The following is a 24,534-nucleotide window of genomic DNA, read 5'->3' as shown; positions in this document are numbered from 1 at the left end:
TGGAGCTCTGTGCCCACTGCTGATGCAGCCACGCGTCCATCCCTCTGGTCCATAAAACCTTTGAAAACTCCGTCTTCAGACATTTGTTGGCCGAGTCATAGCCTTTCAGCTTGTGTGTCTTGTTCAGTGGTGGTCGGGTTTCAGCCTTTCTTACCTTGGCCATGTCTCTGAGCAGTGAACACCATGTACCGTACTTCTGGACACTCCAGGTAGATTACAGCACTGGAGGATAAGGGGTTCCTGGGAGCTTCAAATATTTGGCAGTTCATGTGCATGTTTTTCTCTGGACACGTTTCTTGTGACCCTGTTGTGCACTTGCAACAAAACATTTCATGGTTCTATGGTCACATCCTAATATCATGGCAATTTCAAAAGTGCTGTTTTACAGTTCTTGACTTTTCAGAGTCTGTTACATCTCTTTTCTGGCCCATTTTGCCAGAGGAAAAGAAGCTGCCTAATAATTGTGCACACCTGATAAAAGGTGTTGATCTCCTAAGGCCACACCCTCCGTCAGTACACGCATGCACATCACCTGCTATGCTTAAAGCCAATAGGCATTCAAGTTTATTCAGCTTGGGGTTGGAAAATATGCATAAAAATGAAAATATGGTGAAAATACTGACTTGCCTAACAGTTGTGCACGCGGTGTAGACTCCCGTCTTTCATCACAAAAAAAGTTTGTTTCTACCTTTTTCCGTTCTCTAGTAATCAGCAGTAGAACGTAGGTAAGTTTCAGGAAAATATCAGCTCCCAACTAAAAAAGGGAGAAATCCAGCTTTTTGTGAAAAGATACATTTCAAGCACAACTTTCACTTTGACACAGCTCAAATATGTAAACAACTATACCAACATAAAAAACACAAAAAAGGGTTTGTTTTTCGTCACAATCATTTATTTACACATATACATAACACCCTGAACTAGTTGCAGTTTTCACATTTGCAACTGAACTATGTGCGTGCATGTGTGCGCACGCGTGTGCATGCGTTAAAATTTCCCTACAATGCGTAACCTTCCGCAGGCTACACTCCTCCGCGCTCTCTCACTTCCTCCTTCCTGTCATGTGGGATTTTTCCATCTGTGATCCATGCCGAGCTCTTGTCAAATGCACTTCTGCCACCTTGTGGCCTGTTTTTATGCCTTAAAATAGCTGACAACCGCTGACTTAGAACACAAAGATTTCTCTTTAAATGTACGTAAAATGACTTCTTTTTTTTACAAAAATACTGCTTGCATCCTCTGACTTTTTCCATATGCGGCCCTCGCTGGAAAAAGTTTGGACATCCCTGGTTTTCGTCATAAAATGGTTTCACATTTTGAAATGATGTTGCCTTTATTGACCAACGCTATGCTACTAAAATGACGTTATTTTTCCTCATAATAATGCAAGTTCATTCTTGTAAAATTGTTTCTTTTCTATCAGTAGAATACAACATTTTTTTCCTTAATATTTTGCATTTTTTCTCATAAAATTTCTGCTGCGGTTTTATTTTTTTACATTTTCCAAGTAGTTCAACTTTCTTCTTGTAAATGTTCTTCTCATAATTCTAATTGTATTCCCATATTTGGACTTTATTCTCATAAATTTTCTGCTATTGTTCCTTTTTGTAATTCCAAATATTTCACTATTTCAACTTGCTTTTTGTAAATTTTCTTGTCATAATTGTGACTTTATTCTTGTAAGCTGTTATTCTTAGAACTTTTTCACCATTTTATCCCCAAATTTCCAAAAATTTTGTTTGGTTTGTTTGTCACAATTTTCGACTTTTCAAAAATAAGGTATTTTTTCTTTACCATTTCAACACTATGCTACTAAAATGACATTATGTTTCCTCATAATGTGATAAGTTTATTCTTGTAAAACTGCGCCTTTTTTCTCAGTAGAATACGACATTTTTCTCTTAATATTTTGCCATTTTTCTCTTAAAATTTCTCCTTTTTGCAAATAGTTCAACGTTCTTCTTGCAAATGTTCTTCATTTTATTCCCATATTTCAACTTTATTCTCGTAAAATTTCTGCTTTTTTTTTAAAATTTCCCAACTATTTCAACTTGCGGCTTATAAATTTTCTTCTCGTAATTATGACTTTATTCTTGTAACATGATAGCTCTTTCTCCAACTTAATTTTCCAAAAATTCTCTTAAAAGCATATTTTTTTTCTTTAGGATTTCAACTTAATGTTACTAAAATTATATTTGTCCTCATTTTTCTGGTGAAATTATGACATTTTTTTCTCAGTAGATTACAACTTTTTCCTCTCAATATTTTGAAATTAGTCTTGTAAAATTTCGGCCTACGTTTCCATTTTTGTAAAGTTTTTTTTATGTTTTTTTAGGTGTTTCCCTCATAAGTTTAATGTCATAAAGTGTAAACATTTTTCTCATTTTCTTGCTTGTTTTCCGCAATATTTTCACTTTATTCTTGTTTTTTTAAGTCTCCAACTTTTTCTGCTTCGTTCTTGTAATTTATTTTTATTTTTTTTCGTTTTCTTGTTAATTGACATTTTTCAATGTGCCCCAATAAAAAAACACCGTGCGCCGCAAATGGCCCCCGGGCTTCACTTCGGACACCCGTCTCTGGAAAAGAACAGTGTCTTGACTGTTGGAGGATGTGCACAGGCAACATTCTAAACGCACACTCACACTGATTGCATGAAATGAAATAAAGCACACAATCCACGCTGGCATCTCCTGTAATTATGTTTGTTGGTGTGTTTCCGCTCAGGATATTGGGCCAGATAACAGCGCGCAGTGCAGGCTTGTAGCTTATTTTAGCAGCCGAGAGTGACCCAGACAGAGCAAACACACAAGAGCGAGGGGAGGGAGGAATTTAAATGAGACTGGAGAGGAGGAAAAGTACTGGGCGGATGTGGCGGTGCAGATGCAGAATGCATGAGCGCACGTGAGTGGATGTGAGGAGGTGGGGGGGTGTGGGGGGGTGTGGGGCGGCTGCACATGGCAGCCCAAGGTGAACGAGACGTAGCGGTGGAGGAGTGCTGACGTCGCCCATCAAGTACACGTCAGAGACAAAAACGTGGCAGCATCTACACGCACATTCTTTGAATATTTTCTTGAAAATTGCTATAAATGATCCATAGGTATGAATGTGAGCGTTTACCAATGTCCTGTGATTGGCTGGTGACCAGTCCAGGGTGTACCCCACCTCTCACACCCCAAAAGTCGGCTGCGATAAGCTCCAGCTCAGCCGTGACAATGCTGGTAGAAATGAGAGAAAAGGGCAATGTTAATGACGGTACCTTAGGTTTTGGTGTTGGCTGCGTTATTCTTTCCATTTAGGATGAAGTGGTGCAGGGCAGTGAGTGTCATATGACCCCGGTGTTGCTGTGGCAACTGTTCCCAGAAGTCCGCCTGAAGTGAGAACATCAAAAGTGTCACCTTGCAACGAAGGAAAAGGATACCTTGAGCATATGTGCGAGTCCATATTAAGCAACAAATAATTTTGTTTCAAAAACACAGAATCTCTCTATTGATAGTGGAACCTTGGTTTTTGTCACTAATCCGTCCCAAAATGTTACAAATGTACAAAAACCCGGTCAATTTTTCCCATAAATAATCCAAATGCAACTAGTCTGTTCCACACCAAAAAATATGAACATGAAACACATTTTTATAAAGAATGAGAAAAGCACTCGGAGAATGCAGGCCTCCGTCAAAGCGCCATGCTAATGTTAACATGCTAACACCTAGCATGAAGTATTTATGCTTAATTATTTTATTATTGTCCCAGGCCTAGTGCCAACGAGACATTTTTTTCCTAAAGGAGAAATCTTGTCACATTTTAATCTTGTGAGATCTTGTTACACCCTTAATTTTTATGTTGCTCTTTTTATTTTATAAAAAGGCTCAAAGAAAAAATCCATTTACATATTTAAAGCCAAAGATCTGTGTTATTATCATTATTAACATGTCACTTTTTTTCTTGACATTGTGCACTTTTGCTTTTGTCCCCTCCATTTTTGCTGTTTTTTTACTTCCACAACATGCCTCAGGCATATAATTAACAAGCCGTGGGCCGCAAATGGCCCCTGAGCCATACTTTGGACATCCCACTAAGGGCTGCATACAGAAAAAGCAGGATATTGGGGGGGCCACTTTGATATTTGTAGATATTTTACAAAAAAGCTAAGAAAAATATTAACATATATTTAAAACCAAAGCTTTGTGTTATTAATTATTCCTATCAACATGTCAGCATTTTTCTTCACATTGTCCGTTTTTGCTCTTTTTTTCTCCTCATTTTTGGTGGGTTTTTTTTTGGTTTAATTTTATTTCTACAATGTTCCACGGGCCAATAAAAAACAAGCTGCGGGCCGCACTTTGGACACCCCTACGCTACACATCAAATTTCCCTGAGCGCATTGTCACGTTCCTTTTCGGTCTTCCTGGCCAAGTGCCGAGCCACACCTGTCGCTAGCTAGCCTTCTCCGATTTCCGGATCAACATTTATCATAAAAGTGTCGTAACACATCGTTTAGTTCCAGTTCCGGTAGCACTCTGTGTTGCTTTAGCTGTCATTGTTCAAAAGCTAACGAGCAACAGTTGACCATCATTGTGGTTTCAGAGTTTGACTCACCAGACAACACTGCCACGAGCCCTTCAGTGTGAATGTTATTGTTTTGTTATTGGAACCAGAAATGAGTGTAACGGATGTAAAATGAGACAGGCACAAACACAGATTGTCACCCTCAAGTCTATCAACCCACGACGGTAAGCCGTAAACTTCGGAGGTCCTGCACCCTTGTCTCGGTACGGTCCATGGCCTTTCTTTTGTGCGATCCGTGTGTTTGCTACGTCGCGTATCTCTCTACAGCTCTGATATAAACAAACGCTGTTGTCCTAAAGTGGCGCCGGCGGCCCACAATGCATTGCACGATCACGTGCAGGTATCGTCAGATTTCGTCTTGGGTCGTGATCCAAGATGACGGGGTAAACAAACGGTATTTTGAAAACTAAACAAGCGAGCAAACGCAAGCCAAGCCAGGATTTTAGCAAAAATTTTAGATGTTAACTGAAAACCGCACTAACCGGGGCGGACATTAACTAAGGTACCACTGTAGATCGTTTTATGACTATATTCGAAAAAACATTTCAACCCAGATAGCAATGTTGTAATCTTGTTGAGTAGCTTCCTGAACAGTTTGAATTGCTCTCTTCTGATCTGCTAGTGTTAAGTTGGCTCTTGAGCTTCAAGAGTCTTGCAATCTCTTGGTTCGTGTTCCACTTAAGGTGCAGGACAGTTCCACGGGTTTCGTCACTGCTGTCGGAGAATGTTATTTCATTTGGTCTTCCTTGCCAGTCTGGTATTGTGAAACTTGCGTGGAGTTTGATTTGTGCAAGCTGCACATATTCCTCAGTTTCTTTCCTGAATGCTGTCCCATCTTGGTTTAGAGAACAAAGATTTTCTTAGCTGTCAAAGCGTTGGCGTAGCAGTTCCTTCCACTTTGGCCTGATCGGGCCCAAAGTCCAAGGAAAATCTCTTGAATGGTTTTGTCAAGTTCCTCCTACCGTTGGGCGAGGTTGGGAGAGTCGAGCTATCAGATACGTCAAGAACCCACATGGTAGCGACTTGTCTTCTTGAAGAACCTTGTGTTCTCAAACTACTTAGTAGTTCTTAGTAGTTCCTCTTCCATGTGAGAAATCTTTACTCATGCGGTGTCTTGTATAGCTGCTGGAACTATGCAAGCCGCTGGTCTGTCTTGACTGCCCTTGCGTTCTTGAAGAACTGGTGGGGGCGTCAGTTCCTCTTACCCTACGCCCATCACCTCACACCAACATTTAAGCAGTTTCAGTTCTATCACGTCATCTTTACTGCAGAGGAGAAACTGAACTTCCTTGCCGGAGAGTTCATGATCTTTCAAAGTTGTCTTTCGGTGCGCAGTCTGCTAACTCTGTGGATTCTGGACAGATTTACTGTTGTCCAACTCCTCCCTAATCATCGCATTCTGCTTTTCCAGGAAGGTGATGGTGCTTGTGAATAAGGTTGACTCTGTTTTTGAAGGAGGCTTTAGCAATGGATTATGTTTTTTTGATTCCCCGCCACCAGAAGTCGATTCCCCGTCAAGCATTCGCCCACAGATATGGCAAGTCGTTTGCTTTACATACATTTGTGTCTTGTAGTCTGACGGGGAAACGACTCGATACTGACGGGGAAACGTCTTGCCATATTTGTGGCCGAATGCTTGATGGGGGAATCGACTTCTGGTGGCAGGGATTTGTCTTAACGGGGAAACGTCCACATACCTTTAGCAATAGCCCACTGCTTCTCGTGACTAGTAGGACTGGAGGGTGCGTCCTCCAGTTGACTTTATTTTTCTAAGCTCGTCAGCAGTTTGGCTTGGAGCATTAAGATCTCTTCTCCATCCGCCAACTGCTCCAGTGGTTATCAAGTGTTCCGATGGTTATCAACTGTCAAGTTCTTTCGGACTTACGGCAGCCTGAACTTGAAAAGGTGGAGATGATCGTTGAGGACGCTTGAACAACTCGACTCCAGTAGATTTTCTTGAGTTTTATTTCACACTTCAACTATTTAGGGTCCTTGAGCACGGGGGGTTAGGTTGGTAACCTTCGAATCAAAGAGGAATAGCATCAAATTACCTCATATTTGTACAGAGTTAGCAACTTAGCAACAACGGTTGTCACATAGCAGTGGTCTCTTTTGTAATACCTTCTGTTGTCTACTAGATTGACCAACTTTTTACTTTGTACGTGTCAGAGGTATGTCAGATAGGTATTAAACAAGTCATCGTAATTGCCGTCATTATTTGTATCAGGGGGTTGAAAGACGCACACATTTAGCATCAAAACTGTCATTTGAATCATCGTAAGGGTTGCCATCCGCTTTGATGCATAAACATACACAGTCACGTGTAACAAATGAGCCAAATTCCACGGGACAATTTTATATATTTGTTTTGGTTTTCGGTTGAATTGTTTGGGTTATAGGTCACATCGCAGTCTCGCAGTATTTCGAGGATTAATCATGGTATCATTTTCGTACATGACAAAAATGTGCTATTTTAACGGTGGCCAGTGTTTTCTTTCTTTTTTTTCTTTTTTTTTAATGCATGATTTATGGTCCCCCATGGGTGGCTGTCTGCTCCCGTCCTCTTGTCTTTATAAACGACCTCCAAGATGAAGACAAAAAGGTCACAGCAGGAGGCTTCAGCTTTTGATGATTATCGTGTAAAAAAACAAACAAAAAAAAAACAAACAACATCCATCGTCCAGTGACCTTGACTGTCATTGTCATCACAGGCGTGACCACAAGTGAGTGTCAGGAGACGACTACTTGCAAGTTTGCGTCGAGGCAACGCGCGCCACTTGTGTGCGTCACGGCGCGCGGCTGCGTGACGCTGCCAAACGCTCCCCCTCCCTCTGTCCCTCCCTCCCGCCTCGCCTCTCGGCTCCTCCGGCACGCACACACGGTGACGGTGGATGTTCACGCTCCTCCTCTCTCTTCATGCCGAAGCTCGCTTATCACGGCAAAAGTCTCACGGTAAGTAAATATCCTCGACTTTCACCACCATCCTCCTGCCGCATTCAGAAAAAGTTATTTTTAAATCCTATTCTTCACCCTCAAACATAATTTGTTGATTGTGGAGAAGATGCTGGGCTTCACTTAAATAATTGGGGTGGTTTTTCCCCCCCACCCGAGTGTCCCGTTGGATGAAACAGGATTTTGTTGATGAAAAAATGGCGTTAAATAACCAGAAATCATTACATGATATGCTTTAAAGGCAATAAGTAACGCACAGAGTGCAATAGTTTTCATTTAATTACATTTCTAATACAATTCTAAATGTATATGGTGTGTATACGCGTGCTCGTGACCTTGCAAGAGTTGCATGGAAGGCAACCAGAACGATGCGTGAATCATTAATGAGGACTATTGATTTTTATGACATGATTTTTATGATTTTTAAAAGTGTCGTCGTATCATATCACCAGTGTCCTCACTTCTCATCCAACACCCGCAAAAACCACCAAAATCTCCCCCAAGGTCACAGAGTCTGCTGATATTTTACAGCTTTTTTCCTCCTAACTTGTTCCAGGGTTAAATCAAACCTTTACTAACCGTACTGGCATTGCTTTTGAGCAACATACCGTGTTTAGCTGTCATACAGGTGTAAAAAAAAAAGTTAAGAACTGTCGACACCCTCTGATGGCGTGTGGCAGAGGCTTTTGGGTTTGGTTGACTGTCATGCAAGCATAAAAAGAACTGGCATGATTTATCATATTAGCTTAAAAATATGATATATTTTTTGTAATTATGTTCTGCATTGTTCGATTTTTGTTGAAAGCAAACGGTAAATTAGCAAAACTTACATTTATAGTTCATTGCGCCAGCAGAGACAAACTAGCTCTCAGCTCAGCGTCATTTCCGGAAGTGACATCATCTCAGCTAAAGCAGAGTAAACAAACGCTTCTCGAGGCACTAGATCGTCGACTTGGTTCCGTATATTTTTCATCAAAATAGTAGTCATGCCAAAATGTCGTGTTGCTGCCGGATGTTTATAGTTCCGAGTGATACTGTCAGTTTGTTTTGTTTTCCAAAAGAGGAAGGTTTGAGACAACATTGGACGAGGTATGTGCAGAGGACCAGAGACAGATGGACGCCCACCTTGAGTTCTGTTCTTTGCAGTAATCATTTCACTGACGACTGCTTCGAAGGAACACCTTTACAAGAAGCATTTGGCTTGAAAGCACCGTATAAACACATTTTGAAAAGGGATTCTATTCCGTTGGTGCATGGGGGAAAAAACAAGACAAAAGAAGGACCACAACATAAAGGTTGGCACAATAGAGTAAGTCATGTCTTGTTTACATGATGTCTTCTAGACACTATTCCATGATAGTGACAAGGCTGCAAAGCATTATACACTCCTGATCAAAATCTTAAGACCAGGTGAAAAATTGGATCTAAATGAGGTTTTTAGTGGAGCTACAATATGCAAAAACAAGAAGGGGGAGTGAGACAAAAAGCATTTTGAAAAAGTAATTTATTGAAAACAACAATTAAAGTGAAATAGGCTGTTTATCAGCTGATCAAAAGTTTAAGACCATCGCTCAAAAAAGAACAAAAAACTCTCCAAACCAGAACAAAAAATGTTCTCAGTAGGACTCAGTAATGAGAAGCTCCACCGTTCTTGTTAATCACTTCAAAAATGGGCTTGGGCATGCTTGATGCGAGTGTTTCCAGGAGGCTAGTGGGAACATTGCTCCAAGTGGTGAAGATGGCTTCACCAAGGGCATCAACTGTCTGGAACTGATGGCCATTTTTATAAACTTCCCTTGCCATCCATCCCCAAATGTTCTCTATGGGATGTAAATGAGGGGAACATGCAGGATGGTCCAAAAGAGTGATGTTATTCTCCCTGAAGAAGTCCTTGGTCAAGCGAGCATTGTGAACTGCAGCGTTGTCCTGTTGAAGAACCCAGCTGGTACCACACAGACGAGGGCCCTCAGTCATGAGGGATGCCCGCTGCAACATTTGCATGTAAGCAGACGCCGTTTGACGACCCTGCACCACCTGAAGCTCCGGTGTTCCACTGAATGAAAAAGCACCCTAGACCATGATGGACCCCCCTCCACTGTACTCGGTAGAAAACATCTCAGGTGGGATCTCCTTGTCATGCTGTAACGTTGGAAGCCATCTGGACCGTCAAGGTTACATTTTTTCTCATCAGAGAATAAAACTTTTTCCACCTTTCAATGTCCCATGTTTGATGCTCCCTGGCAAAGTCTAAACGGGCAGCTTTGTGGCGTTGAAGGAGACGAGGTGTTTGAATTCTTTTTTTGTTTTTTAAAGCCTTTTCCTGCAGATGGCGTCTTATTGCGCTGCAGTCGGCACCAGTAAAGGCCTTCATGTGGGTTGAAGACCGCCCTGTGTCTTGATGGACAGCCAATCGGATCCTCCGGCTCAGCGCAGGTGTGATTTTTTTGGGTTTACCACTTGACTTTTTTGTTCCATAATGCTCAGGATCTTTCAAAAAATTTAGATTGAATGATTTACTGCACCCAACCTCAGCAGCAATGGCACGCTGCGAGAGGCCTTGCTTATGCAGCTCCACAATCCCACCACATTCAAAAAGAGAAAGCTTCTTAGCTTTAGCCATCAGGGGGGCATGACAATGGGAATGCCTGACAGAAAATGAACATTTTGAGCAGATTTTGGCTTTTACAGCCTGTGGTCTTAAACTTTTGATCAGCTGATAAACAACCTATTTCAGTTTAATCCTGTGTATCGGCAGAATAGCTTCCTTTTTCAAAATGTGTTTACACCGTACTTTCAAGCCAAATGCTTCTTGTAAAGGTTCCTTTGAAGCAGTTGTCAGTAAAATGAAATGATCACTCCAAAGAACAGAACTCGAGGTGGGCATCCATCTGTCTCTCGTCATTTGCACTTGCTTCGTTCCATTGTTGTCCTAAACCTTCCTCTTTTGGAAAAGAAATCAACTGACAGTATCACTCGGATACTGTGAACATCCAGCAGCAACACAACATTTTGGCATGACTTATACAACATATAATATCCTGTATTTAAGCAAAGTCGATAAACCACGTCAGGGGCCCTTTAACCACTGTACATTGCAAGTTAAACCATTTACACAAAAAGCTCCATTTCCTGTTCTATGGTTATCATCACACTTCCTCTTTGCCATCTCGTCACCTTTCTGCGGGGGCATCACACACGAAAAAGCAAAAGCAAAGCCGTCTAACACAAAACTAATCAGCCGTTCTGATGCGGCAGCGGTTATAGCATGTGCCTGGGAGGCCAGTCTCTTCACATCACGACTCAAGTACTAAAGAGTGGGAAAAGTGCTGCGTTCCTACGTTGCAATAAGTTCAATGTTTAGTTCTGTGGTTATCATCACACTTTGCCATCACTTGTAACCCATTCCAAAACAAAAAAAGCCAAAGAAAAAGCAAAAGACACACACAAAAAACATCACTTTAGCCATTTTATACGCAGTAACCTGGGTAGGGACGCGTACCGTGTTTCTATGTCATTACACCACATGTTCTATGGCTATCGTCACAGGTTTTGACAGTCATGCATGCTGCACAAAAAAGCCAAACAAAAAGCAAAAAACGAAATGTCCTGCTTGATGCGCATGTTGACAGTTCATTTGTGGATTTTTAAAGCATACTTAGAGCTAAACAAACGGTGGGCTATTCCAGGGGTGTACAAAGTGTGGCCCGGGGGCCATTCCCGGCCTGTGGCTGTTTTTTAGTTTTTTTGTTGGCCCGCGGCACATTCTAAAATATAATTTAATAGTGTAAACATTTTTTAAAAAACAGCAAAAATGGTAACATTAGTCGTAATTTTACAAGAACAATGTAAAAATATTAAGAGAAAAAAGTTGTAATCTAATGAGAAAAGGTCATTTTAAGAAAATATTGTAATATTATGAGGAAAAATGTCATTTTTGTCGTATAAAGTATAAAAAAAAGTGTAAAATAAAGTATAACAAAAAAAATGTTATTGGTTTTTAAAAGTCATACTATTATGAGAAACAAAACAAATTAAGTTACAATATTACGAGAAAGGCAAAATGTTATGGGAATAAAGTTGAAATTACAAGAAAAAACATTTTAATAAAAAAAAACAAACAGGAAAAACAGCCGTAATTTACAAGAATAAAGTCAAAATTTTAAGAGAAAAGAGTCTTATTCTTACAAGAAAAAAAATGCAATTTAACGTGACTAAAAAAAAAAACAATGTCATTTTAGCAGCTTAGCGTTGAAATATTAACGAATGAATAAGTTACCTTTTTTAAGATTTCATATTTTGAAAGACAAAACAATAGAAAGTCGTAATTTTTTCTAAAATTAGGTTGGAGAAATAGTTAGAACATTACAAGAATAAAGTCAAATGATTAAGGGAATAAAGTCATAAAATTATGGAAAGAATATTTATGAAAATTATCAAAGAAGAAAGTTGGAATAAAGTTGGGAAAAAAAGAGAAAAAAACAAAGTTGATACTAATAATAGGTTTTCCACTTAATATGAATATGGTGGGAATAAAGTCATAATATTACGAGGAGAAAATAGAAGAGGGGGGTTGGGTCACGTGTCTCACTGGACGGCAGGGTTGATGGGCTTTTCATGCGGGTGATGTCGCAGCAGCCTGGACACGTCTTCTTGTGTAGCGGGAATTGAACGACGTCAAGACAGGAGTTCTGACTGGAGGCTTTATGGGTTAATGCATGCGGGATTACGCACGCTTGTGAATGGCCGCGGATTATTACATCATGTTGACATGCAGACGAGTCACGCGCACAGATGCTGGCGGATGAAGCAAATGAACATCTGCAGTAAAAGCCAAGTAGGAATTGTTGCAGGAAGTGGCAGATATTGCATTGAAGTTGTTGTATATGAGGGATTTGCTGGGGGGGGGGGTTGCTACTGCATCAGACTTTGGGGGCGGGGTCTGTGAATAAACCAAAAATAACCCAAATTATTTTTGCCTTTGCTTTGACAATTCAACAAAACTGATTAAAAGAAACAAAACACCCAAAGATATGCTGTAGTCTCATTTGGCTGAAACTGACCTAATGGCGCCTCTACTGGCTGCAGCCCAGTACTGCACTCCCATTTTTCCAATTTACAGTGCAACCAATTGAAGTCTGTTAAGTAGTAAGTTCTTATTACTAAAAAGTGTCTGTTTCATACACGGTGGAGCGCTTTTGTCGACAAAAGGGGTGATTTTTATGAGTGAAAAGGGACTCACTTGAGTCAAGAGCCAACACGGAGGCTCGCCATGTGGCTGATGGCGAGCGTCCGCTGCGTTTGGGACGAGGCAGCCTACCAGGCTTCAGAGGATTAGGGGATTTACGGAGGGAGAGAGAAAAAAAAAACGCTTCACTGAAGTTAAGCTTGCAGAAAAGGGAAATTAAATAGAACAATTTGCAGGATTGGGATTTTTTTTTTTTTTTTTTTTCCGGCGGGGGGCATGAAAAGCAGTATGACTGACGGTTGCTGTCACTTCTGCGTGTACTTTTGAAAAATACATACAGGATTTCACAAAGTGAGTACACTGCTTCCATTTCTTCTCTTCTGTACTGTAGAGTAGTCAGTGTACAGCTTGTATAGCGCTGGAGATTTACTAGCCAGTATCGCATATATACTGTAGCTGGCAAGCTTTATTTTGAAGCTTACTTTGCGCTGAACAGGAAGTGACTGTGAGCACGTTTATGCTGCTGTTGTCGTTCAATTGCTGCTTAGCGATAACAATGAAACGCACACGTCGACATAAAACGGACTCATTTTTCACAGGACAGAGGCGTCCAAAGTGGGGCACATTTGAAAGATATCATTTAACAAGGACACTAAAAAAAACACTAAAATAGAAAACCAGCAGCAAATGGAAAAAAAAATCTGAAGAAGAATAAAGGAAAAAGGAAAAAAGAGTTGTAATTTTAAGGGAGTGAGGACAAATAGCATCATTTTTAGTAGCATCAAGTTTAAATAGTGAAAAAGAAAGGTGTTCTAATTTTATGAAAAACAAACAAAACAACAAAGAAAGTTGTCATTTTTGGAAAATTACAATTTGGAAAAAGTTATAATGTTATGAGAATAAAGCCAAAATATTATGGGAATAAAGTCATAATTACAAGAAGAAAGTTGGAGACTTAAAAAAAAAAAAAAGAGCAAAAATGGGGGAAAAAAAAAGGTGTCATTTTACAAGAATTAAGTGAAAATATTGAGGGGGAAAAAAGCAGGAAAACAAGAAAAACAGTTTAAATGTTCAGTTTCAAAACCTAAAAAAAAATAAATATATTTTTTATTTTTTTCTTAAAAGGAAACATCGACCATAATTGAGAAAAAAGTTGTAATCTAACGAGAAAAAGCTATTTTAAGAGAATAACGTAATATTATGAGGAAAAATAACATCATTTTAGTAGCATAAAGTTGAAATATTACAAAAAAAGTCCTAACATTATGAGAAACAAAACAACAAATAAAGTTGTACATTTTGGAAAATGACACTGTGGAAAACGTTCTGATGTTACGAGAATTAAGTCAGAATTACAAGAACATTTACAAGAAGGTGGTGACTTAAAAAAAAAACAAAAAATGAAAAAATGAGGGAGAAAAAGGTGTAATTTTACAAGAATAAAGTGAAAATATTGAGGAGAAAAAAGCAAGAAAACAAGAAAAAAACATTTCAATTTTATGACAAACTTGTAATGAAATAAGGCAAACACCTAAAAAAAAACTTTCAAAAAATGGAAACATCGGCCATAATTTTACAAGAGCAAAGTATGAAGAGAAAAAAGTTGTAATCTACGGAGAAAAAGCGATTTTAAGGGAATAACGTAATATTATGAGGAAATATAACATCATTTTAGTAGCATAAAGTTGAAATATTAAACAAAAAAAGTCCTAACATTACGAGAAACAAAAGAACAAATAAAGTTGTACATATTGGAAAACGAGGTTGTGGAAAAAGTTTTAATGTTAGGAGAATAAAGTCAAAACATGATCGGAATAAAGGAAACAAACTGCAAGAAGAAAGTTGCAATCGTTTGAAATGTTAAAAAAAAAAACTGAAAAAACAGCTGTAATTTTACAAGAATAAAGTCAAAATATTAAGAGGAAAATTATAATAATATATATAATATATAATATATGTATATATGAGGAAAAATAATGTCCTTTTAGTAGCCCAGGGTTGAAATATTAAAGAAAAACGTTTGTTATTAAAATCGCAATATGAAAAACAAACAAACCAAAAAATACAATTGTAATTTTTGGAAATTTAGGTTGGGGAAAAGTTTGAATATTATGGCTATGAAGTCAAAATATGATGAGAATAAAGTCATAATATTACAAAAAGAACATTTCTTAAGATTATTTATGAAGAAAGTTTAAATATTTAATTTTTTTTTTTTAACAGCAAAAATGAGGGGCGAAAAAAAAAAGAGTTAAAGAGTAAAGTTGATGCTAAAAATAGTTTTTTCCACCTACTTGGCAAAGCTGAGATGCAACTATATGTCACCTGTTAGCATATCGACATGTTGCTTTACTAAATATCCAAGTTGCATCCTTTCATTTTTCACTATGTGGCCCTCGCTGGAAAAACGCTTGGGCTCCGATTCCACGCTAAATATAGCCACAAAAAAAACAAAAACAGGCAACAACAAACCCATTTGCGGCGGGGTTGCTACTTAAACAGCAGCAAAAATGGACAAATCCGCAGTAATTTTACAAGAATAAAGTCAAAATACTGAGAGAAAAAGAGCTGTAATTTTAGGAGAATAGCGTCTTATTATGAAGACAAATAACGTCATTGGAGTTTTTTGTGACAAACAAAACGAGTCAAAACTTGTAATTTTTGGAAAACGAGGTTTTGGGAAAAGTTGCCAATTGAATAACATATTTCATATTTCAACTTCAAAATGATGTTATTTGCCCTCATAATATCACGTCATTCTCGTAAAGTCACAACTTTTTTCTCACAATATTTTGAGCGATTGGGATCGCAATGATACCAATATTAGTTCAGTAGTTATTGACAGAAAGTGGATTTTCCGTAATGGTGCTTGTCTCCTGGCTCCAGCTCCGTAGCTTCTGAACACACACCAGAACCAGACTGCAGTGCCTTGGCTATACTGTGTACTGTGTACTGTTTATCACGGTGTTTGTTGCACGTTTATAGCTTCATGCGCTGTCTTCCCTATTTTACATCCGGAATGATTCCATTAGCTATCACCAAACCATGTTTTGTTCCGTCTATTTCATATTATTTATCAGGTTCGTCAAGTCAAGCAGTTGCGGTGACAAGAAAACTGACTAAATTCGAAATTTGTCTGCTATTTTTTCTACTGTTTATCACATTATTACGTGATCTCATTCATTTTCGATGTATCCAACCAGAAGAGAGCGTGTCTGGAATACAGGAAGTGATCAAATGCACTGCAGTTGGTGTAAAACGGATGCGGGCTCGGATTAAATAAGCTTTGTGGAGCTGTGCATTGTAACACAGTGTGTGATGTATTCCAGTGTAGCTTGTACGCACGTTCAAATCAATGATACCATGACCATTATCATTATCTGGATCGGTCTTTGATATTTTCTAGAACCTGTTGTCCTGTATTTTTTTCCTGGTTGTGCATCACGTGGTTCATTTGACCTTCTCTGTGCTTCCAACGCAGCATCACAGCACCTCCTCTACAAGCTCCTTGGCTGCTCGCTTCTGCCAACCTCTCACCAGCCTCCCCTTCCCGCAACCCCCGACCCCCGGCCTCCCCGATGCCTAAAAACAGCAAGGTGACGCAGCGCGAGCAGAGCCACGAGCACGTCACCGAGTCGGTGGCTGACCTGCTCGCGCACGAGGAGCCCCTCGACTACAAGAGCAGCTCGCTGAACGTCGGCGCCGGCGGAGAGAAGAAAGCGCCCCAGATCGAGGTGCCGGAAAATGACGGGCGGCCGGCATGGAACAGCAAACTGCAGTACATCCTGGCACAGGTGGGCTTCTCTGTGGGCCTGGGGAACGTGTGGCGCTTCCCCTACCTGTGCCAAAAGAACGGAGGAGGTGAGTGGAAGGCTTTGCCAGCTTACAAAGATGTCTTACCTCCCATTTTAACACCCGGAAACGTCACGGAAACGTCACGCAAGCGCAAAGAGAAGCTGGTGTACGACGGAGCGACGATCTCTTCGATCATTCCGAATGACCTTTTTGGCCCCCTCGTAAAATGACAACCTTATTGTTGTACGATTAGCTTTTTCTGGCCTTATTTCATTCCCAGCTTTCTTCTAAAATGACATTCTATATATGACATTCTCATATTCTGAAATTAATCCTAATTGAGCATTTTTGGGATTTATTTCTAAAAATTACACACCTTTCTCTCCCCTCGTAACATTTAGATTTTTTTTCTTGTAAAGTTACAAGTTTTTTTCAGCTTTTTTTTATTTTCATAAAATTACCATTTTATGCTCTCAATTTTTAATGATTTTTTCCTTCCAAAATGAGTCATTTTCTGTCATAGTATTTTCATGTTATTCTTGTGAAAGTACTACTTCATTTCATAATATGACACTTTTTTCCCAGAAAGTGTAACCTTTACCTTTCTTGGGAAATTCTTACTACGTTTTTAAAAAGTACTTCTGTATTCTCATAATACTGTATTTTACTTCCAAAATGAGCACTTTATTGTTAAATTCCAACATGCATTTTCATTAAATTATGATTTTTTTTCTTGTAAAATAACTTCAGTCTCTTAGAAGTGTGGGTTTTTTTCTAAACGTTTTGTTTAAATTTTATTCCCAATAAATTAGCATTTTATTACCATATTTTTCTCGGAAAATGCATCGGTTACTCTTGCAATATTTTGATGTTAGTGTTGAGAAATGACCACTTTGTTCAAATGATAATGGCTTTTATGAAGTACTACTTATAATTTCATAGTACTGTCCAGTATTGTGATTTTTTTCTTGTAAAATTACAACATTGGTTGTTTTTCTTGCAGTATTTTATCTCAACTTGAAGTAAGCAACCATTTTATTTTCACATTATGACTTTTTTTAATTCTCGTAATATGTTGACTTTACAGTTGTAAAGTTACCACTTTATTCTCCTAAAATGTAATTTAAAAAGAATTACAATTTTATTCTTCTAGAATTGATTTTTTTATAATGCAATAGTTTTTAATTCACATAATATTGAATATGTTTTATATATAAAATGTATCATTTACTGGTAATTAGATTTTATTCTTGTGAAATTGCCGCTTTATTCAAATCAGCTACTTTCGTCTCCTAATACAGTAGTACATAGTACATAGTATCATTTAGTACTACAGTAGTACCTCGCATAACATAAACCGCCGTTTACATAAATTCCACTGAACTTCAAGAATTTATGTAAAGTTTTTGCTTCGTATTACAGAAGAAATTCCATATAACATAAAGCGTCAAGTCAGTGCAAGTCTTTTTTTTTCAATCAACTTTATTAATGCCTCAATTCGGTGCAAGTTCAGACTAACACTTGGTGACGCCTTCTGACGCATCACGCTCTCATTGGCTGATTTTCGGGGCACCGCCTACGCTCTCATCTCATTGGCTGAGTTATACAGCACGTACGTGAGTTTGTGTGAGAGACAGGATTCTCCCTTCAAACTCCTTCCTCTTCGTAGTCGCCCTTAAACTAACTTAAACAATTAAGTTAAGTTACAAATTAAAATTTTGCACACAGCATTATCGTGTAGTGCGTGTGCGTTTGTCTGTGACACCAGCTGACTCTTAGACTCTTTGAGTCGCGTTTCGACTCAGGCTAGTCCTCCTCCACCTTCCTGCCTCCACTTGCGCTCCTGATCAAGACATCTCGTGAACGGTAGGATTGTTTTTGTTTTTCAGTTTTATTCATTTACAGTAATCTTATTTATTACCTTATTTTATATTGGAATGTTACTCTACTATGTTTATGCTAACGTTTTCTTATATTTTCCCACCATATTTGGTGGACTTTGAATATTTTGAAGGGCCAAAGGTGTGAGTTTGGGAAGATCTTGGAACGGATTAGGCTATTTACATGTATTTTACGCTTCGTATAACATAAAAACCCTATAACATAAAGGTTCTTGTTACGGATTATTTACATTATGGGGCGTCTACTGTATTGGGATTTATTTCTTCTTAAATGACTACTTATAACTTATAACTACTTATAACTTTTTTTTTTTAATTCAATTTAATTATTTTTAAAAATGCATTGTAAACATGACCTCCTCGTACTTGGCTGAGGTAAATTGCGGATAATCATCTTCATATCAGGCAGTGCTTCTCAAATAGTAATAATAGTCAAATCTACATGGCTCTGTGTGGAAAAAAATGATTGCCCCCTCTTTTTAAAACATAACTTAACTGAGATTAGTTGAGATCTATCAGTCAGTGAGAGCCATTATCCACAAATGGCCAAAACATGGAACAGTGGGGAACCTTCCCAGGAGGGGACGGCCAACCAAAATGACCCAAAGAGCGCAGCGACGACTTATCCAAGAGGTCACAAAAGACCCCACAACAACATCCAAAGAACGACAGGCCTCACTTGCCTCAGTTAAGGTCAGAGGTCATGACTCCACCATAAGAAAGACACTGGGCAAAAATGTCCTGCATGGCAGAGTTCCAAGACCAAAACCACCGCTGAACAAAAAGAACATTAAGACTCGTCTCAATTTTGACAGAAAACATCTTGATGATCCCCAAGACCTTTGGGAAAATACTCTGTGGTCTGACAAGACAAAAGTTGAACTTTTTGAAAGGTGTGTGTCCCATTACATCTGGCGTAAAAGTAACACCACATTTCAGAAAAAGAACATCATACCAACAGTAAAATATGGTGGTGGTAGTGTGATGGTTTGGGGCTGTTTTGCTGCTTCAGAATGGCTGGCTTTGGAGTGGCCTAGTCCAAGTCCTGACCTGAATCCTATTGAAATGCTGTGGTATGACCTTAAAAAGGCGCTTCATGCTGGAAAACCCTCCAATGTGGCTGAATGACAACAATTCTGCAAAATTCCTCCCCAGCGCTGTAAGAGACTCATTGCAAGTTATGGCAAACGCTTGATTGCAGTTGTTGCTGCTAAGGGGGGGCCAACCACTTATTAGGTTTTCATTTAAAAACTGCACATCTTTTTTAAGCTAGTCCTTCAAGGCTTCTAAGCGCTTTGCCTTTTCCTCCAATCCCAACGTTCACCTTCAAGTAGAGTAGAGCTGCTGTATTGTGTATAAAAAGAGCGTGTCTAAATATAGCTGAAGTATTGATTAGACTCCCAGCCAGCAGGCTGTGTGCAGTAAAGCGATACTCTGCAGAAGAGGTTGCATAAAAAGATACTTTGGGCTCAGCGGTGCAAACCTGCAATGACTGGCAGTCACGTGACTGATGAGCGGGATTTACTACAGCTGAGTGACGTTTGCCACTTGGAGCGCCAACTAAAAATAAAAAGTAGTATTCTATAAATAAATCAACATCAAGTTAAACCATTAGAAGCCAAAGTCGAGGAACTGAAGGCTACGTCATCTGGACGACAAGGAAAATGAAAGACACACGCAGTAAAGAACGATGCAGTGTGACGGAATAAAGCAGTCGGCCGGGCTCGTCTCCGAGCCGCTTTCAGCGGGTCGCCTGTCCTGCCAAAACAACTTCCCTCATTATGGAAGCCCGTTTGCTCCACTGAAAGAAAAAATATATCCCAATGACATAAAACGTCATAATTAGGAGATAAAAAGTCAAAATGTTGAGATAAAAGACAAAATTATGAGATCAAATCTTGAAATTATTAGATAAAAAGTCAAAATTATAAAGATAAAGTCATAATTATGAGATTAAAAAAAGTCAACATTTTTTAGACAAAAGTCAAAATTATGAGAAAATCTTGAAATAATGCGATAAGTCAAAATTTTAAGATAAAAAAAAGTCAAAATGATGTGATAAATCTTGAAATTATGAGATAAACAGTCAAAATGAAGACAGAAACGTGAAATTATGAGACAAATGTCAAAATTACGAGAAAGTCATAATAATGAGATAAAATAGTCGAAATTATGAGATTAAAAAGTCACATGATAAAAAGTCATAACTATGAGCTAAAAAGTCAAAATTATGAGGTCAAAAGTCAAAATTATGACATAAAAAGTCATAATTATGAGGTTTAAAAAACAACATTGAGATAAAAATAATGACATAGAAAAGTCAAAATGTAATGAGATAAAAAAAGTCAAAATGTTAAGTCAAAAGAGAGATAAAATCTTGGAATTTTTATTTTTTTATTTTATTTTGGCTGAGCCTTTTTCGGGATTTTGTATTGGAGGGGGAGGATGGCGTTACCGTACATGTGTGATTGTGAACGTGCATGAATACTTTTTTTTTTCATGACATTTATTTGGGATGAATTATATGATATAAATTTACTGCCAAAAATAGAATTATTTCAAAATTTGTTGTTTTGATTTGATCTTTTCCATAACATTGGTGTCCCAGCCTGTTGTTATTATTACTGTTATTATGATTACCATTACAATTACATTATTATTTTCCACATCTTTATTTTCAACATATTTTATTTTCTAGTTTTCCCTCCACACGCTAAATCCTGACGGCTGTTTTTGTCTACTTTTTCCCTTCGCCACTGCATAAGCTATCAATCTATCGCTACACATTCTATATTCCTTTCTCTCCCTATTAGAAAAATGTTCTTCACTGTTCCTTGTTAAGCACGTAGGACAGAAATAAACCACGACTATTGATGGTGCTGGTGTATAAAACCATACTCAAGGTGGTCTTCAGATGCGCGTCTAAATATGTGCACATGCTGATTACATCTCTGAGGATTAAGCCGCAAAGGGACAAATTTAGACTGAGGAGGAGGAGTTTGTTAAATCTGTCTCATGTCGCACAGGAAGTGCACTTGGACTCGTCACGCGAGCTTTTCATACTTGATCACGGCGTGTAAGACATCAAGCCTCCTCGTGTTTTTTCAGGAGCTTATCTCGTCCCCTACTTCATCCTCCTCCTCGTCATCGGCATCCCGCTCTTCTTCCTGGAGCTGGCCGTGGGTCAGAAGATCCGACGTGGGAGCATCGGGGTGTGGAACTACGTCTGTCCGCGCCTGGGCGGGATCGGGATGTCAAGTCTGATGGTACACGCACGACACACATTCCCTTTAGAGACTCCCGTGGTGTCCGGGCGGATGGGACCAGGGGATGAATTCATGGAATCACCTCATTGACTGGACAGACTTATGAGGTCTTAAGTCACATTTGTCAAACTAGCGTGAGAAACAAGTCAATGACAAGTCAATCTAAGATAAAGCAAAACACATGCCTGACAGACACGTGGCACAGGAGAAGCGAGAATGTGTTACAGAGCAGCACTGCCACCTGGTGGCCTTTTATAGGTATTGCTCACATTGCACTTTTCCTGTCTTGAGGTTTAATTTCTGGTTCTATGGTTATCATCACACTTTTTTTTTCCGACCGTAGGTTCCACTGAACTAAAATATGAAAAATTTGGAACTTGATCCCAGACAATTATTGTCATATGGTAATATAGTAATAATTACATATATGTTTTATTTGTAAAAGTACGTATTTATATATTTACGCTTTTATTTTATTATATTTTATATAATTGTATTATATTAGATTTTATTTCATATTATTTTATTTAATTTGATATTATTTTATATTTTTCTTTTATATTACATTATATTTATGTTATTTTTTGTCCTTTATTTCCAGAGTTTCTTCCCATCATTCATTGTGATATCATTACAATTATGAATATGATAATGATGATGATTATTCTTGTGATTATGATAGTAATTATTATCAGTATTACTATATCAATATATGTTCCTAATACTGTATTTACCTATATTCAATTTTCTTTGCATTACTTTCCTTTTGGAGTCACACAATTCTATCATCATACATAAACACGTAAACACCCACGTTACCAAATATGGTTCCTTTCTCAACAAAAAGGGATGAATCACTCACTACCATTTGTCATTCATAAAACAAAATGAATAATAATGAGGAATGGATCAGCTACGGTAGATATTGTATATGTTACAATCTGCATTGCTACAACTACAGGTATATCTGTGCATCAAAGCATAAGGTAGCACTTTAGGGCTCCTACGATGTTATCTGTGGTCCAAAAGGCTTGGATGAAAGGACGCAGTTACATGATCGCCTCAAATGCATCAACCCTCCGCCTGTTGAGGTATTGACAAGGGAGCCTTTCTGACACGTAGCTAAAAATATCTGCAAGCATCTCAGCTGAAAAGAGAGCACTTTAATTATTGACGCCTTCTCCAAGAACCTGATGTAGCCTCGGAATGTTCCGCACGACTCATTTGTTGGCGTGCATGTCCCTCTAGTCTGTGCAGATCGATGCAGTGTGTCCTTGTAGCATCATATCACTGTCTGTCTGTCTGCCCATGCAGGTGTGTGGCTTTGTGGGGCTCTACTATAACGTGATCATAGGCTGGAGCATCTTCTACTTCTTCCAGTCTTTCCAGTATCCTCTGCCGTGGAGCGACTGTCCTATCAGAAAGAACGGGACCCTTGCTAGTGAGTGACACTAGATGTTTAAAAAAAACAAAAAGTATGGCAGCAGGTGGGTCCACACTGAGTAGATGACGCAGTCATAACTGTCGTACACGTGTAAAAAGAAGTTAACCGCCGTACGCATTGAAGTAAAATGACACATCCTTTGAAGGCGTATGATGGATATGTAGCGTTCAGGGAAGTGGGGAGCACAAGCTTTTTTTAACATTTCCAACTGCCATACGAGTGTAAAAGTTACCCGCTCTATAATAAAGTTCACTTAACAAAACAAAATGGCTCATCCTTTGATGGCGCAATCCCAATCCTTCAGTAGCACATGACAGGCATGTCGTGTTGAGGGAAATCGACGCCAGGGGGTATTGGAACATTTTTGACTGGCATACAAGTGTAAAAAGAAGTGAATTGCTGCATAATTCAAGTAAAATAGAATAAAATGAGTCATCCTTTGATGGTGCCTGGTGGATATGTAGTGTTTAGGCACACGGAGAGGACAGGTCCACTTCATGTATTGCACTTTTTAGCCCTCTTAATTGTATTCCAAGTGCAAAAAGAAGTTCACTGCTCTATAATAAAACTAAAATACAATAAGTTTACCCATCCTTTGATGGCGTGTGACGGATAAGTTGTGTTGGGGGAAGTGGAGCACACCTGTCGACTTCATGTAGCGCACTTTGTAAGAATCTTAATTGTCTTGTAAGTGTAAAAAGAAGTTAGTCACTGTATAATGAAACTAAAATTGACTAAAATGAGGCATCCTTTGATGGCACGTGATGGACGTACAGTGTTTAGGAAAATGGGGAGGGTGAGTCACCTTTATGTATCGCACTTTGTAACATTTGAACGGTCTTACATGTGTAAAGAGTGAATTGCTCGATAATAAAACTAAAATTAAATAAAATGACTCATCCGAGCACTTCATGTATCACGCTTTTTAACATTGTTAATTGTCCTGTAAGTGCAAAACGCAGTTCATCGCTGTAAATAAAACTAAAACAGAACAGAATGACTCATCCTTTCACGGAACATGGTGGATATGTCGTGTTCAGGCCAGTGCAGAGGGCGAGTCGGCTCAATGCATGGTGCTTTTTAACATTCTTAACTGTCTTACAAGTGTAAAAAGAAGTTAATCCCTGTATTATGAAAGGGGGCAATCACTTTTCCACACAGGGAAATGCACCTTTGGATTTCTTTCCTCCCTTAATAGTAAAAAGTTTCATTTAAAAAGTGCATAAAGTGTTCGCTTGTGTTGTCATTGGCTAATATTTACATTTGTTTGATGATCCGACACATTTAAGTGTGACAAAAAAAAAAAAAAGAAAGAAATCGGGAAGGGGGCAAACACTTTCACACCACTGCTCGTACACCAGAAACTTGAGCCTTATGGTCTTTTAAACATCAGAATTGATGATGCATGCCTTGTATTGGATATCATGC

General features: G+C 38.7%; 1 protein-coding gene across 5 annotated transcripts in view; it reads left to right on the top strand.

Moving 5' to 3' along the window:
- Window positions 1-7,424: 7,424 nt before the first annotated feature.
- The window catches only part of LOC129186143 (sodium-dependent neutral amino acid transporter SLC6A17-like), a 27,268-nt gene continuing 10,158 nt past the window's right edge, over window positions 7,425-24,534 (top strand). For 3 of the 5 annotated variants that reach the window (XM_054784093.1, XM_054784096.1, XM_054784097.1), the window contains exons 1-4: window positions 7,425-7,515; window positions 16,182-16,561; window positions 21,505-21,662; window positions 22,977-23,103. In XM_054784093.1, coding sequence (XP_054640068.1) covers window positions 16,279-16,561; window positions 21,505-21,662; window positions 22,977-23,103 — 568 coding nt within the window. In that variant the 5' untranslated portion in view covers window positions 7,425-7,515; window positions 16,182-16,278. Of the gene's footprint in view, window positions 7,516-12,490; window positions 13,052-16,181; window positions 16,562-21,504; window positions 21,663-22,976; window positions 23,104-24,534 lie in introns of those variants that run through there. The other 2 variants (XM_054784094.1, XM_054784095.1) reach the window with 2 other exon arrangements.

Source organism: Dunckerocampus dactyliophorus, chromosome 8, assembly GCF_027744805.1.
Source record: "Dunckerocampus dactyliophorus isolate RoL2022-P2 chromosome 8, RoL_Ddac_1.1, whole genome shotgun sequence".
NCBI lineage: Eukaryota > Metazoa > Chordata > Actinopteri > Syngnathiformes > Syngnathidae > Dunckerocampus > Dunckerocampus dactyliophorus.
This window is presented reverse-complemented; position numbering and strand designations above follow the sequence as displayed.